This window comes from Hyperolius riggenbachi, chromosome 1 (assembly GCF_040937935.1).
Source record: "Hyperolius riggenbachi isolate aHypRig1 chromosome 1, aHypRig1.pri, whole genome shotgun sequence".
NCBI classification, from domain to species: Eukaryota; Metazoa; Chordata; class Amphibia; order Anura; family Hyperoliidae; genus Hyperolius; species Hyperolius riggenbachi.
This window is the reverse complement of record NC_090646.1, coordinates 148,306,554-148,322,319: the sequence shown is the minus strand read 5'-3', so window position 1 is coordinate 148,322,319 and position 15,766 is coordinate 148,306,554. Positions and strand designations below refer to the sequence as shown.

At 40.9% G+C, this 15,766-nt stretch overlaps 1 protein-coding gene across 11 annotated transcripts in view; it reads left to right on the top strand.

Annotated features, from left to right (window-relative positions):
* STOX2 (storkhead box 2) overlaps window positions 1-15,766 on the top strand; it is a 294,752-nt gene that overhangs the window by 232,560 nt on the left and 46,426 nt on the right. For 10 of the 11 annotated variants that reach the window (XM_068278720.1, XM_068278721.1, XM_068278728.1 and 7 more), the window contains one exon: window positions 1,959-2,111. In XM_068278720.1, coding sequence (XP_068134821.1) covers window positions 1,959-2,111 — 153 coding nt within the window. Of the gene's footprint in view, window positions 1-1,600; window positions 1,669-1,958; window positions 2,112-15,766 lie in introns of those variants that run through there. The other variant, XM_068278723.1, reaches the window with a different exon arrangement.

Genomic DNA, 15,766 nt, shown 5'->3' with positions numbered 1-15,766 from the left:
TACAATACTGTATATCCAGTGCTGGTGCCATTCTTCTTGTCTTGCAAATGTTATCAGGCATCAACTCGCTTGCAACCAGCCTGAAGAGAGAAGCTGACCATGGCTTTCAGTTTCACACTGACATACTGTATGACGCATGCACCGCCCACCTTTTACTATATTGAGTCAGCGTCACGTAGGGACCCCCCCAAAAAGAAAAACTTGTTTACTACAACAGAAGTTTTATTACATCCGGGTTTTACTATACCAGGCATTGCTCCCATAGACCTATAATGGAGATTGGCCGTGACCTGGAAAGGTAGTTTACTATACCCAAATGTTTACTATACCAGAGTTTATTATAATGAGATTCTGCTGCTGTTCTGTTCTAGCTAAACTTAGAAGGGCAAATATCTTACTGCAAAGGACAGCATCTGATCTGAGAACTTATCCAAATAGACTTTGGTTTATTATTCAAATGTATCTGTGGTCTAAAAGTACGGTGTTTGGTTAATTGCAACCAAAGAACATCGGCACTCTTCTTCCCTTACATTTACTCAAGTAATCACAGAAAATATAAGTTGTATGTTGAAAACTTAGCTCAGAGATACTACCGTTGTAATATCTGTGAGCAGGGCTGCTTACCAGCACAGTCTGCAACTCTGCATATGGTGGCTGACCTGTTGAAAGTCTTGTCAGGTGGAACACTCTAAATAAAGAGGGGTGTCCCTGTTAGTACACCTACTCATGAGTTCTCAAGTTTTGAAAAGTGGCTTTTTTATGCAATTATTTTCTGTGGCTATTACTTGACCCTATGGAGAAAGTAGTGTGTCTACATTTCACTATGGCAGCCCTTTAAAGGACTCCTGAAGGGAGTGGGATATGGAGGTGGCCATATTTGTTTCCTTTTAAACAATGCAGATTTCCTGGCTTTCTTGCTGATCCTCTGTCTCAAATATTTTGAGCCATACACCCTAAACAAGTATGCAGATCACGTTTTCTGACTGAAATCTGACTTCAGACAGAAACGTGATTTTAACTTTGGTCACCACTAGATGCTGTGATATGACCGGTACAGTGCAGCATATAGTCCATAGACCGTATGCTTGCATCGCACATGTCCCTCAGTAAGACACTGCATGCTGTGCATTATCTTTGTGGAAATCGCTGCCCTGCACACGTAACAATGTGAAAGCCCCTATTGAAATATGATTGCATTGTGTTGTGATATGATTATATAGTCTGTTGCGCCACAATACAACAGATGTAGTGTGAAAGGAGCGTCCTTGTGATGTATGCACCATGCATTGTACGATATGATGGGGGGGGGGGGGGGGGGGAGAGGCCTTTGATATACAATCTGCTTTCATCCAACCAAAACATTTTTTTTCAAGACTGGCCCTTTAAATCGACAGTAAAACAGGAGTTACAGGGGCGCCAACAAGGATAAAATAATTAAAATCCGCTTAAAAGGAGGGAAGCAGGTGGACTCTCCTCCCTCAGGTACACAATGACCTGCCAATAAGCAGTTATAAAATAACAGTAATATTTATTAGAAGCTCTTCAGGTATGCTTTAAATCGAGTCATATCTCTTTCTCACTGTAAGCTGTTAAGATTTCCAACATCACAACATGAAATGACCAGCACCCTCTACAATAGTGCTTTGCAGGCAGCTGAATATTTCATTGGTAATTACAAAGCATATTACACTAATTCTTTATTCCCCATGCCTGGTGCCTGTAAATTCTTGTAATCCTCTCCTGTAAGAGCAGCCCACATCATACACTCCCCTCCCTGGCTGCACTGCTCTGTGCTGTCATGGACAGTGACTGGGAGCATTCAGCAAGGAGCAGTGGATTTCTGACTTGTGCAGTAAAATGTGACTGTAATGTCAGGAAGTATGTAAGCTGTTTATGATTTTGTTATTTTTGTCTTGCAGATCTGCTTATCTTATGTTATGTGTATTTTTGCTTTTCAGGTGATGTATCGCCCATCAGTATGTCTCCAATCAGCCAGTCACAGTTTATCCCTCTTGGGGAAATCCTTTGCTTGGCCATCTCAGCTATGAACTCTGCGAGAAAACCTGTCACGCAAGAAGCACTAATGGAACACCTAACCACCTGCTTCCCAGGTAACATACGCTGACCTGCACCTGAAACGTGTACTATAGCTTCATCTGTCTCACATTACACCTGTCTCCTCCTCTTCTCAAATTCCCTGTACCGTGTGTGTGTCTTATATATTCATTCTCACTCTCCCTCCCTCCCCCCCTCCTCCTCTTGTACTTGTGTGTCGCTCTCGTAGCCTGTGTGTCAATCTCTTTTCCTTGACACCATTTGCAACTCGCAACAAAGACCGTTCCTCCTACAGGCACAATGGGCTGCACCTTGTAGACTTGTATGCACAGTCCAATATTCACTGTGAATCTTGTGTTTGCAGGAAGAGAATTATTTCGCCAACCGATAAATGATTATTTTATCGGCTAAACTGGTAATTATTGATCAGTCCTGCATGAATCGTACAGGACTGATCAATGTCCCACTTGAAATTTGTTTGTACCAAAACATCAGTAAAAAAAATAGTTGATGCGTGCATTAATTAAGCATTTTCAGCAAATCAGGAAGTCGGTTGGAATGATCGATTCCCCAAAAGGTTTGCCTGCCAATCAGCTTTTATGTTCTAGGCCCAAGATTTACTTGGAGATCTTCTATTTCTTTTGTAATGGCCTCTTTACTCGAGGAACACAGTAATCTTGGTGCCATTCATTTAGGTGTTGGTGCTCAGCTATGATTTAGTCATGGATTGACGCGGTCTATTAGTTACTGCATAGCCAATGCACCATAGCCAAGATGACAGCAGGTGAGTTTTGGTGTTTTGGTTAGGGTTAGGTGTCATTTCAAAGTGTAATTGATATGGGAGGGGGGTTGACCAGTGCTCTAACCTTAGTGAATATGCTGAAAAAAATGTGTTTTACATGATAAATTGCAGACAATTTTGAAGTTAATTTATGTGTTTTTCATGTAAATCTACTGAGCGTGCCTTTAGTGGCTGCAGCTCTCAAGCGCTTAAAGTCCGACTGGAGAAAAGTGCTATAAGGGCAGGGTCATCCTCCTAATATTTCTGTTTTTGTTGCAATATTTGTGCTACTTGAGACTCTGCTGTACATTTTGTGATTGTACCTATGTTAACCATGTTGTCTTACTGTGCTTTGTAAAGCGCTGCGGAATATGTTGGCGCTATATAAATAAATAATAATAATAATAATAATAATAATACAAATGTTAAGATTATTATTATCTGTTTCAGTGGTATTCATGGAGAATTTGCTTTTTTTTTTTGTTTGTTTTGTTTCCTGTTTTTGAATTGTTTTTAGCATACTATTTGCCACTAGTATTCTGCATTATGTGAAAATCCCAGTTCTCTCCATTTCCACAAACATTTTTCACATACAGATCTGTGCATGGCCAGTAGAACAAAATACTCGTGCACAGAGGGAAAAAAAAAACCTTGCCAAGCGGCTTTGTTCTACTGGGCATGCACGGACCTCACTTGCTCATGTCCAGTAGGAATGTGCTTGTCCACGGCCAGGAGCACATCCAAAAGACACTTATTTATCTGGCTCCAGTGGAATGAGTTTAGAGCAGGGGTCTCAATCTTGCGGCCCGCGGGCCATTTGCGGCCCTCGATACAATATTTTGTGGCCCTCGCCTGCAAAAGCTTCCTTACAGTTCGCTTCAGTGCTCCCAAGTAATCCGCTGCATCCCTGCCGCTAAACGAGGGCTGCAGAGCCCCCAAATCGCCCGGGAGGCAATCCGCCGGCATTTCCTGGAAGGGGCAGAGCTTTCAGCTTCAGCTCTGCCCCTCCTGACGTCAATCGCCGCCTCTCCCCGCCCCTCTCTATGAAGGAAGAGTGAGAGGGGCGGGCAGAGGCGGCGATGCGCCGCGATTGTGAAATTCCTTATGCAGCCCAGCCTCATCCTGACTTTGCCTCCTGCGGCCCCCAGGTAAATTGAGTTTGAGACCCCTGGTTTAGAGGGTCTCTTCTCTGGTACAGTGATGGGGGAACCCTCTGGACTATCCAGACATTTCCCTCTACTGAGGTGAGCATCTAACTTTTTATTTTTTACCTCGCTTCATGAGTACTTTAATATATTGGTTTGCCCTATCTTTAAACATACCTACACCAAGAACTATTGAAGATATACTTATTAATAGAAAGCATACATTAGGAATGTCATTTCAGTGTGGTGCAATTTTTGGTATCAAAATGATTCTAATTGCAATCCACAATGTTCATAAACAACAAACAGCATTTGTAAAGCGCTTTTCTCCCATAGGACTCAAAGCACATAAGCATAGCTCAGACCAGTAATTGGTTAATTGGTAAATTGTGGTACGGAGGAAGATTTCTACAAGTCCGTGAATGCCAGACTAAACAAATGGCTTTTCAGTCTGGATTTGAATAACTCCAGGGATTGGGCTGCCTTTGCTGGGTGTGGTAGGGAGTTCCAAAAGGTAGGGATAGCACCACTGAAACCACAGTACTGGAATCTGTTGAGCAAGATGTAATGGTCAACTGTACCAAAAGCTGCTGAGAAATCCAACAGGATTAGGATGGAGCATACCCCCTCTGCCATGAGCATATTGTTGCAGACCAGGATGAGGGCTGTTTCACAGCTATGAAGTTTCTTGAAGCCCGATTGTAGTGGGTCCAAGATGCTGTTTGCTGAGAGCCTGGCTTCAAGTTGCAGAAAGACAGCCTTTTCAATAACTTTACCTAAAAGGGGGAGGTTGGAGACAAGTCTGTAGCTGCTCATTGTGTATGGATCCATGGAAGGTTTTTTGAGAAGGGGCTTGAAGATTCCTTCTTTTAGAGAAGTGGCAAACTAGTAGTTTGTGAAATACTGGTCCAAACAGGTCAGGCATTTCAGCATGAGCTTAGTTGGTCCAGGTCGCAGGTTGTCTGGCGGAGGTGACAAGGATGTTTGAGATCTCATCTTCACTAATTCCTTTGAAATCAGCCCAGGCTGTTAGGATAAACAGCTGTTTTTCCTTTTCTCATGCCACTAACTCACAACTGGGTATGTTTTGCATTGTTCATGTGTTCTCGTGAAGGTGTTTCTGCAGCGCTTTCTCTTAACATGCCCCATTGGAGTGTAGGACATTCTAGACCTTGGTTAACTAGGCATGAGGGAGGAAGGAACGCTCTAATAACAAACCTCTCCAGATAAAGCTACTGCCCAGCATCTCCAGTCACAGTACGCTCAGACATGCCCTGCAGTAAAGTCCAAAATCCGCTGCCTTAAAAGTGGAATTTCTCTTTCTTTTCTGCAGCAGCCTTGTATGAAATATAATTAGCATGGAATAAATTGCAGCCCTACTTCCTGTAGAGTTTGCAGGGTAGTTAAGTAAGTGAAAGAAACACCTTTAAACAATTCTCAAGCAAGTTACAATATATAAAACAAAAAAAAAACACACACACTTGGAGAATACAAGGGATAATATTACTTTTATGCTTGAATAGATATCAGTCTCTTTCCAATTCAGACCTGGGAACAGCTGGGGATGAAAACTAAGAAACCTTCCTCAGGAATCCATCTTAATCTTCAATTCTCTTTTATTACATTCGTATGTTACTTCAAACAAGCTAGCTCACCTTTTCAACTCTCTCATTCCCTCCTCTCTCGGCTCCCCTTCCTCCCCCACATGACTGCTTTTTACTACCAATAGACTGGGATGCCTATGGCCAAGAATATGTTTATAGTTAAGATGATGATTTTCTAGTGATGTTTTGACTGGTTCTGGTAGTTCATGTACATATTGTAACCCCTATAATGCGCATTAGGGTTGTGAATTACCATTTATCAGTGTATCTTTGCACTGATAACTTTGTCTTTAGCAGACAGTCAGAGCTTATCTTCCTAGTTCAAAGCCATATTTTCCCTTGTTTGAAACCAAGTTTTTTGATCTGGTGCAATACAGATAGTTCTGATAATGTACAAGTCTGATGCTAAGCAAGTTCATGATGGTTTTCAGTGACAATCTCATGCCAGTATACACAATACAGTCACTACAACAGAGTCCCCTTGGTGGAAGGGAGAGTACTGGAGGCAAGCAGCCAAGCATTTTGTGTGATTGCTATTTTATTCACTAAAGGAGGTTCTGATAGTGTCTGTAGTGTCTGCACTATGTAAAGCTGTTCTGTACTTCACTGCGCTATAAGCAATGCCTGACTACTGTAATCCCCAACTGCAGTATCCAAACTTCCCTCATGTGCAAGATTTGCTGTTCCATTGTCGGTGCAAGCTCCCTTTTATTAACTTAGAATAATGCAATATAATGGAGGCATATTGGTATTTAAAAATAAACTGTATTGAAATTAACATAATTCATAAATGTGATTATTTTTTTACATTAATTTATAGAATTTAAATATAAATGATTGCCCATTGTAAAATCTTTCCTCTCCTGATTAACTTTCTGAAGTTTATCACTTGTGGGGACATCTTTAGTACTTGCAGGTGATTCTGTACGGAATGTTCATTTACTGAGAGATCTATGCACAGAGGGAGATGCTGCTTGCTTGGCAGTTGGTAAAAAATGTTATTTCCCACAATGCAATAAGGTTAACATACATCAAACTGTCAGGACCATGGTCATGATGTCACACTGTGGGAGGGGTTTCATCACAATATCAGACACACAGACCCACCTGATGATCTATTCAAGACAAGGTAAAGATTTCTGGTGGGAAAGGAGTATCAGCTACTGAATGGAATTAAGTTCAATCCTTGGTTACAGTTCCTCTTTAAGCAGTCACTCAGCAACCATGTTACCGTAACTACTCAATCTTGACTTGTCAGTTGCCACCATGAGGAGAGTCCACTAGTCTGATGAAAAACAGTATGGCAAAAATCCTCCCCTCTCGCAAAGCATTCTTGTCCCAACATTGAGAGTCAAGAGACTCTTCCCATGTGCGCTGAATAGGGATGATCAAAGAGATGCAAATTATTCAGAGTTTATGCCAATTTATATTCAAATATACAGTATGCAGCTTCCTAATGGACCAATCAACTGAAACCCGGGTTTAAATTGATTGGTCCATTTTAAAACTGCATATATTTTCATACACATTTGCATAAATGTGCATCAACTCAGAAATATTTGCATCTCAATCATCCCTAGCTCTGAAAGACGGTGACGGTGTAACTGAATAGAATCTGGATTCAGAATAAAAAGAAAAAAAAACACTGTATTTTATTGGCATTAGACACATAATGTATTAAAATCCATAATCCTAAATTCACGTCTGTTTTTTTCAATATGTAATCACCTTTTTCTTCTTTCTTTTTCTTTTTTTTTACTCTGTCCTTTTTTAAATCCTGTAATACTCTTGATTGATGGCAGAACTCCCAAGATGCAGTCTGCACTTTTTGCTTCCTGGTACAAACTTGGAAACGTGGGACCCAACATATTTTGATTTCTCATTGGAGCTTTAGCTGCGCACCCAGTTCCAATAACTGAGCACCTATTACCGATCCACCGATAGTCTGTGTTACTTTATTTGATATTGTAAGACAGTACTGTCCCTAAACGGAATACCATTCTCACCTTCCATATATTTGTTACAATAATGATTTCTTGTTAAAACCTTTCTATTTCATGTCATAAGAGCAGCACAGGGAGTCCATGACTTACAAACACCTGCCGATATGAACTGCCGACAGACAGGCATACACGGAGGGAGACAGGAGGCGGACACGGAGGGAGGCGGAACAGGGAGGGGGACAGGGAGGGGGACAGGAGGCAAATGGGGAGGGGGACAGGAGGCAAATGGGGAGGGGGACAGGAGGCAGACAGGGAGGGGGACAGGAGGCGGACACGGAGGGGAATAGCAGGACACAATTTAGGGGAAAACATCTACAAGACATGCCCCTGGACCATAGATGCACCAGGTTTAGTATATATTTTTTTGCTTTGTTTTTTTTTTCCCTCTAAACCTAGGTGCGTCTTATAGTCTGAAAAATACAGTATAACTGTATCCACCTGTCTGGTTGATTATGTAGTCCCAATCTGATCACAGGTATAGCTTAAGGACAGTTCATCAGTCTTGTTGCATTCAAAACTATGCAAGCAGTAAGAAAGGGTCTGACAGTATAAAACAGATTTTTCGTACAGTAGTTTTTGGGCAGGAATTACAGGATCTATTGACAGCATTTACAAGTAGTAACATGCTATTGAATTTCAGCCAGACCACACTGAACAGTATTGTAAGTCCTGGCAGGTTAGCTTTAATATGAAATAAAAATACCTTATTGTACGGAGATTAAAGTGAACATATTTCATAAAAAGATTTCAGTACCTTCATTTGCCTAGAGGCACATAATGCATTAAATATGCATGTGTAGCGGGATGATGATGTAATGCTCTGCTTGTGGCTTCCTGTCAGAGAAAGTAAAATATGTCAGGTGCTACTTCTAGGGCACATTTAGCTTGGCCAATGTTGTGTGATAGAGGAATTAGTAAACATTTTAAAATAGGTGCAAGATACGGTGCTGCATGAAGTGACAATCCCCCATGAGGAGGATGAGAAACAGGTTGGCTGTTTGTTTAATTCACAGAAGACATTTATACTTTCTGAGAAGGGGAGAGAGAGAGAGAGAGAGAGAGAGAGAGAGACCTTTTAAGCAAAAAAACTTAAAAACATTTTTTTTTTGCCATGCTGGTCATGCAAACTGAAGTGCACATTAGTCATGCATGAGGATGGGGTCATTTGGGATGCATCTAGGAGAACTCATGGAGAAGCATGTCATTTGTTTGATCAGCGGATTGATTTGCAAAGCTGATATGCTCTGATTACAACATGCTTTAGCACATGACCATGACTATCAAATACAGAGTACAGTACAGAGTATTATGTTATACATCGCATTGTGACCTACATAGCAAAGAAGTGAAACTTTCCTTGCAATTTCACAAAAGCTATAGCAAAGCGCAGTGCAAAATGGATAGGTCACTTTGTCACTGACATTTAATTATGAGTTGATGCAGGTTTATGTAAATGTATGCACCATGAAATTGGACCAATTGAATTGGAAGGATCCTTTTTGGACCACTTTTAAGCTGCATAAATTTGTATAATCCGGCATCAATTTGGAATTCTTTGCATCTAACTCGACATCTATATTGAAGACCTTTCCTGTGTGTACACTGTAGGGTTCCAGAGATTTAAAAAAAAAATGTCTCTAAGTTGTCAAAATATTGAAGTGGCGTTTATTGTACTTTATCAGTTTGTCTACAGAGTTGGTTAAAAGGATATAAAATAATCCATGATTAATTGCTTTGTATTATGCATAGCAGTTTTTACAAAACCAGCTTTTTGCCAGTGCTTTCAATGAAACATGGGGCAGTCTGTTTTGGACAGGTTGATCATCTCATCCTGTGGTATGTTTTTGCCTTAGTTGGGCTCAATGTAGTTATCCACATTCTTCATTTAGGGTTATGGTGGCATAATATAAATAAATTATAATAATCCATATTCTTGTGAGAAATGTTAGTTCAGTACAGCAGTAGTACAGCGATAGACCAGCAGATGGAGCCATAACACCCTCTAATATCTTTCTTTATAATGTTAGCTTTTTTAAGTTGCAAAATGTAATACACAATAAACCATGAGATTCATTTTCTTGTGTATACACAGTTAGGTTGAAAAAAGTTGTCCGTCTATCAAGTTCAACCAGAAGAAGAAGAAAAAATCATCCTGAACCCGCACATCCCAGTAGATCCAGGGGAAGGCGAGAAACCTTACAAGGCCTGAGCCAATTGGCCTTAACCTCCCTGGCGGTTTATTTATTTTGCCAGGGAGGCTGCGGGAGGGTTTTTTTTAAATTAAAAAAAAAATATTTCATGCATTGAAAGCCCACTAGAGGGCGCTCCGGAAGCGTACTTTCGATCGCCTCCGGCAATCGAAAGTAACAAGATAGGCCGCAATGAGCGGCCTATCTTGTTTCGCTTTCCTCGTCGCCATGGCGACGAGCGGAGTGACGTCATGGACGTCAGTCGACGTCCTGACGTCAGAGCCGCCCGATCCAGCCCCTAGCGCCGGCCGGAACTGTTTGTTCCGGCTGCGCTGGGCTCGGGCGGCTGGGGGGACCCCCTTTCGCCGCTGCACGCGGCGGATCGCCGCGGAGCGGCGGCGATCGGGCAGCACACGCGGCTGGCAAAGTGCCGGCTGCGTGTGCTGCTTTTTACAGAATTGGAATCGGCCCAGCAGGGCCTGAGCGGCGACCTCCGGCGGCATACCCCGAGCTCAGCTCGGGATTACCGCCAAGGAGGTTAAAAGGGAAAATTCCTTCCTGAATCCAGATGGCAATCAGATAAATCCCTGGATCAACTCTCCCGGGAATTACCTACTAATTATAGCAATGGATGCCCTTCAATGCAAGGAAAGCATCCAAGCCCTCTTTAAGTGCAGCTATAGAGTTTGCCATAACTACTTCCTGAGGTAAAATATTCCAGATTTTAACCACTCTCACCGTGAAGGACCCCTTTCTAAATAACTTTTTTCCTCCATAAGCAGATCATGTCCCCTTGTTTATTGTACAACCCTAGGGACAAAAATCTAATCTGCCAGGCTTTTCCTCGGAAGTATTTATACATGTTAATCAGGCAACCTCTCAGGCCCAGTGCACACCAAAACCTCTAGCAGATCCTCAAAACGCTAGTGGTTTTTGAAAAGCGATTCTAGGCATGTTTAGAGACGTTTTCTAAACATGCCTAGCGTTTTTTGGAGGGTTTTTGTGTAGCAGATTACAAATATTGTTACAGTAAAAGCTGTTACTGAACAGCTTCTGTAACAAAAACGCCTGGAAAACCGCTCTTATCTAGCATTTTCCAGAGCGGTTTGAGCTTTTCCTATACTTTACATTGAGGTAGAAACGCTTCCGAAAACCGCAAAAGTGCTGCAGGACCCACGTTTGCGGTTTGCTAAGAACCCGCAAACCTCTGGTGTGCAAAAGCCCATTGAAATACATTAGCCAAGCATTTTCCAAGGCGAAAACGGTTTGCGGATCGCTTAAAAAACCGATCAGTGTGCACCAAGCCTCAGTCGCCTTTTTTCCAAGCTAAATAAGCTGGGATAGTAGCTCTAAAAGATTCCTTACTGTTTTAAACCTAAGTAGAAATGCTGACTTTCAGACCACTTGAAGTGACTAGACATTACACTCTGTACAGCGCTGCAGAAGATGTCGGCGCTGTATACATACTAAATAATAATCATTTTTGCAAGTAAGGGCTATAGGATTTTGACCTAGCCCTGGGACCTTAAACATTAGCACTTATGAGCAGGATAAACCTTGACTGGTATATAATACAGCCTGCCTGATTCCTCACACTAAAACTCAATAACAGTCATGTAACCATTATTTCTGTCCCCTCCAGCTCCATGAAGATGGGCAGTGCATTACATGACAGTAATCATAATTCTGTGGTGGACATATCCTAGATCTGTACCAAGTCTTGTGTTTGTAGGTCCAAGACTGGAGTATCCATTTAAGTTTCTGCTATTAAAGAAGGAATTCTGACTGGTTCTCTTATAAAACTGCATATTTGCTTATTTTTATTTATTTTTTTTTGCTTCTGTATTTTTATTTAATTGGGAAACCTGATCGAATTTCCATTTTTTTTTTTTTTTTTTTTTTTTTTTTTTTTAATGAAAATTGGTGTAGGGATTACAATCAATATATAGATTTATAGATCCAAGCACTTTTTTTCAGCGTTTTCAATAATTTATTTTGTGTGTGAGATAAATTAGTCAGATTTTTGAAATGTTACTATTGATCGAAAATGAATTATAATTCTTGAATTGAAAGTAAAAAAAAAAATTGTATGGTGTGTGGCTTCCTTTTTGGGATGATACATACTGGCTGCGTTTTGCGATGCATTTGCGTTTTGAAAAATGTATTTTCTCATTGAAGTGAAAATGCGCAAAATGAAGCCAGTGTGTCTTAGGCTTCATACGCTCATCCAATTTTCTATTGCCCGATTTTTATTTTTTTTATTTTTTTTTGTCCCATGTAGAGGGATAGCTTGCCTACACAATCTTTTCATACTATTGTAAATCTGTTGAATCACCAGCTGGAAGTCCCAAAACCCCAATTTGAGAAGTCTGCAGCCTGATCACTAGTTGTATCTACAGCAATCCATTACTTGGACACTGATAATGGTGCACTCTCTCACCTGTTAGGCAGCTGAACCACATAACTGCCAGCTGACTAAACATTAGTGCAACCATGCAAACTGACTGCACATCACACACATAAGCATTTCCCTTGTGAGTTGTGTCTGAGCCACTGCCTGCGGTGTTCCCAAGTGACAGCAACTCTGCTGTTAGCTAGCCACTACTTCCAAGTTCAGTAAATGTGAGCACGTAAAGTGGTTTTCAAAGCAGTAACAGCGAAGTCTATGCAATTCTTCAAACTGAGCAGATGGGGGGCTTTCCAAAGTTATTGGAAACGTTTATAGAATGTTTTTCAACCACTCCAAACAAGTGGTTCAGTGTGTACCTGCCCTAGAGAGTATGGGCTATAAATGTACAGATAGGAGGAATGTGAGATAAAGTACCATATACAAGTTCTTTGTTTAAAGTTGTTGTAATAATGTGCAAAATTATATTACAGTAGTAGAGTCTCGATTATCCGGAACTCAATTAACCAGTAGTCTCAACCAACCAGCACAAATCGCCGACAGTACTCACAGTGGTGAAGGTAAAATTCTTAGGCTTTTTGTTGGCTCTGCTGTGCCTAGAGACTGGGTTCCATGGCTCCCTTAAGGTTATTTATTTATTTATAAAGAGCCAACATATTACGCAGCGCTGGACATTAGTTTAGGTTACAGACAATATTTAGGGGTGACATACAGCAATACGACAATACAGGAAAACAAGAAAAACCAGATCACGCAGCGCAATATGAGTACAAGGTAATGCTTAGTCACTGGATGGGAGCATGGAGATTAACCCATTCAGGTTCCGTCGTTTTCACGTGAGAAATGTTCACCTCCCATTCATTAGCCTATAACTTTATCACTACTTATCACAATGAACTGATCTATATCTTGTTTTTTCCGCCACCAATTAGGCTTTCTTTAGGGGTTCATTTAGCTAAGAGCCACTTTACTGTAAATGCATTTTAACAGGAAGAATAAGAAAAAAATGGAAAAATTCATTATTTCTCAGTTTTCAGCCATTATAGTTTTAAAATAATACATACCTCCATAATTAAAACTCACGTATTTTATTTGCTTATATGTCCCGGTTATTACACCGTTAAAATTATGTCCCTATCACAATGTATGGCGACAATATTTTATTTGGAAATAAAGGTGCATTTTTTCCATTTTGCATCTATCACTATTAACAAGTTTAAAATAAAAAAAAATATAGAAATATTTCATCTTTACATTGATATTTAAAAAGTTTAGACTCTTAGGTAAATATTTACATGTTGTTTTTTTTTATTGTAATGTTTTTTGTTTTTTTATAGTAAATATTTTATTTGGGTAGTTTTGGGAGGGTGGGAGGTAAACAATACATTTATAATGTAAATGTGTGTTAATTTTTTTTTTTTTTTTACATTCAGTTGTAGTATTACTTTTTGGCCACAAGATGGCGGCCATGAGTTTGTTTACATGATGTCACTCTAAGCGTTACACACGCTTAGAGTGACGCATCGGGGAGGAAACAGCCAGAAAAAGCACAGCTTCCGAGAGAAGCTGTCGCTTTTTCAGCGGGGGAGAGGAATCTGTGATCGGGCACCATAGCCCGATACATTGATTCCGTGGCTACCGAATCCGCGGCCGGGAGTGCGCGTGCACGCGCGCGATCGGCCGCGGGAGCGCGCATGGTTCCTGGACGTAGTTTCTACGTCCAGGAACCAAAATAGGTTAAGCAAGTTTACGGTAGTTCACTCAAATGCATAGCATGAGTGCACAGTAATGGAGGTGCCTGATCAGGTAGGACACAAAAGGAGGAGGACCCTGCCCGAAGGCTTACAATCTAGAGGGAGAGGTAGGGACACTAAAGGTAGGGGACCAGAGTTCAGCTGTGGGTTTCAATTACTGTATTTTACCATTTAATACAGAGTTCGTGATATATACAGTTAGGCCCATAAATATTTAGACAGACAACTTTTTTTTTTCTAACTTTGATTCTGTACATTACCACAATGAAAACTCAAATACAGTTGAAGTGCAGACTTCCAGCTTCAATTCAGTGGGGTGAACAAAATGAATGCATAAAAAGGTGAGCCGACTAAAGAAATTTTAGTAACACAATCCCTTTTTGAACACAAACGTCTGCACTTCAACTGCATCGGAGTTATTTCATTTAAAATTAATTGTGGTAATGTGCAGAACCAACATAAGAATAGTTGTTTCTGTCGAAAAATGTATGGACCTAAATGTATGTAAAGTGAGAGATAGTACTGTACTAGCTGGGAATATTTTTAACATTGAGTCTCAAGCAAACAGAAAGAACACTTCTCCGGCATCAGCCGATCCCCGTCTGTGCTGGATTACAGAGAATCTACTGTAATATGATTGACTTTATTTCAGCGAGTCTTGACTTCCTTCAGCCCTGACTGGAATGAGGCAATGTCTGGAATTTGGAATTTCTGTTTTACCACCACTAAACTCATCTTAGCAATAGCCTTATTGTTAAACTGGAAAGCAGTACTTAGAAATGTAACCCTCTGCAAGCAATTCTATTTGTTTGTTGGAGGTCATGCTCTGGATTAGTATACTTTGTGATGTCTCAGGTTTACTTTAAAGAGATCCTGAACTGAAAATAAAAAGTCAAAATAACCATGCACAGGTCATACTTGCCACCTGTGTAGTCTACTACTCAATCTCTTTCTCCTCTCCTGCATCCCATTTGTCCACTGTGATCAATGGAATTCTCCATCCTCCATTTTAAAAATGGCCATTACCCCATAACAGCTTCCTGGTCAGCACACTGTTAAACTGTAATATCACCCACTTGAGCCATAGGAAAACATGGGCATTGCCTTGCACATTCAGTTGTAACTGACAGCTGCTGATATATAACTGACAGCAACTGGTATATTTCAGTTCTGACAAAATTATTGTCAGAACTGGAAGGGATCACTGTAAGAAGAAAATAGTGAGCCTCTGAAAGGAACTGACGGTGAGGTTGGTATGGAATATTCATTTGCAGCTACGTCATGTGTTCATTTTCAATAATGTTCCTCACTTCAGGTTCCCTTTAAGCAAACACAAGGATTTCTACTTGCCTGGGACTTCCTCCAGCCCCTTGTAGTCTGTGGCCTCCTCGGTGTGCATCCACTCCCATCCATTTTCCTGCAGTCAACCCTGGTAGTTGGGGACTACTGTACATGCGCGGCCCTGGCTGCGCTCCTCCTTAGGATCTGGACGCTAGCAGCCCATCTTCTTCGGGTCCTCTGAAGCTCTCAATCCCTCAGGTGAGATCAGTTTGTCATATGAATACAGACGGCAATCTCACCATGGGAGAGCGCCACCTGGAGGACAGGAGAGAGAATTGCAGCGTTGGATACTGGGGAGGTTATTCATGTGCAGGGGCTACTGCAGATTCTCTCTTGTATGATCTTTTCAGAAAAAATTGTCCCAATTTTAGAGCCTAAAATCCGGAAAGAATCTTACCGCCTAGGAGGTTAATATGCACTCTACAGATGTAACTGTAGTAGTCTTATTTTTAGACCTTTTACATGCCATTATTCTGCATTACTTTTT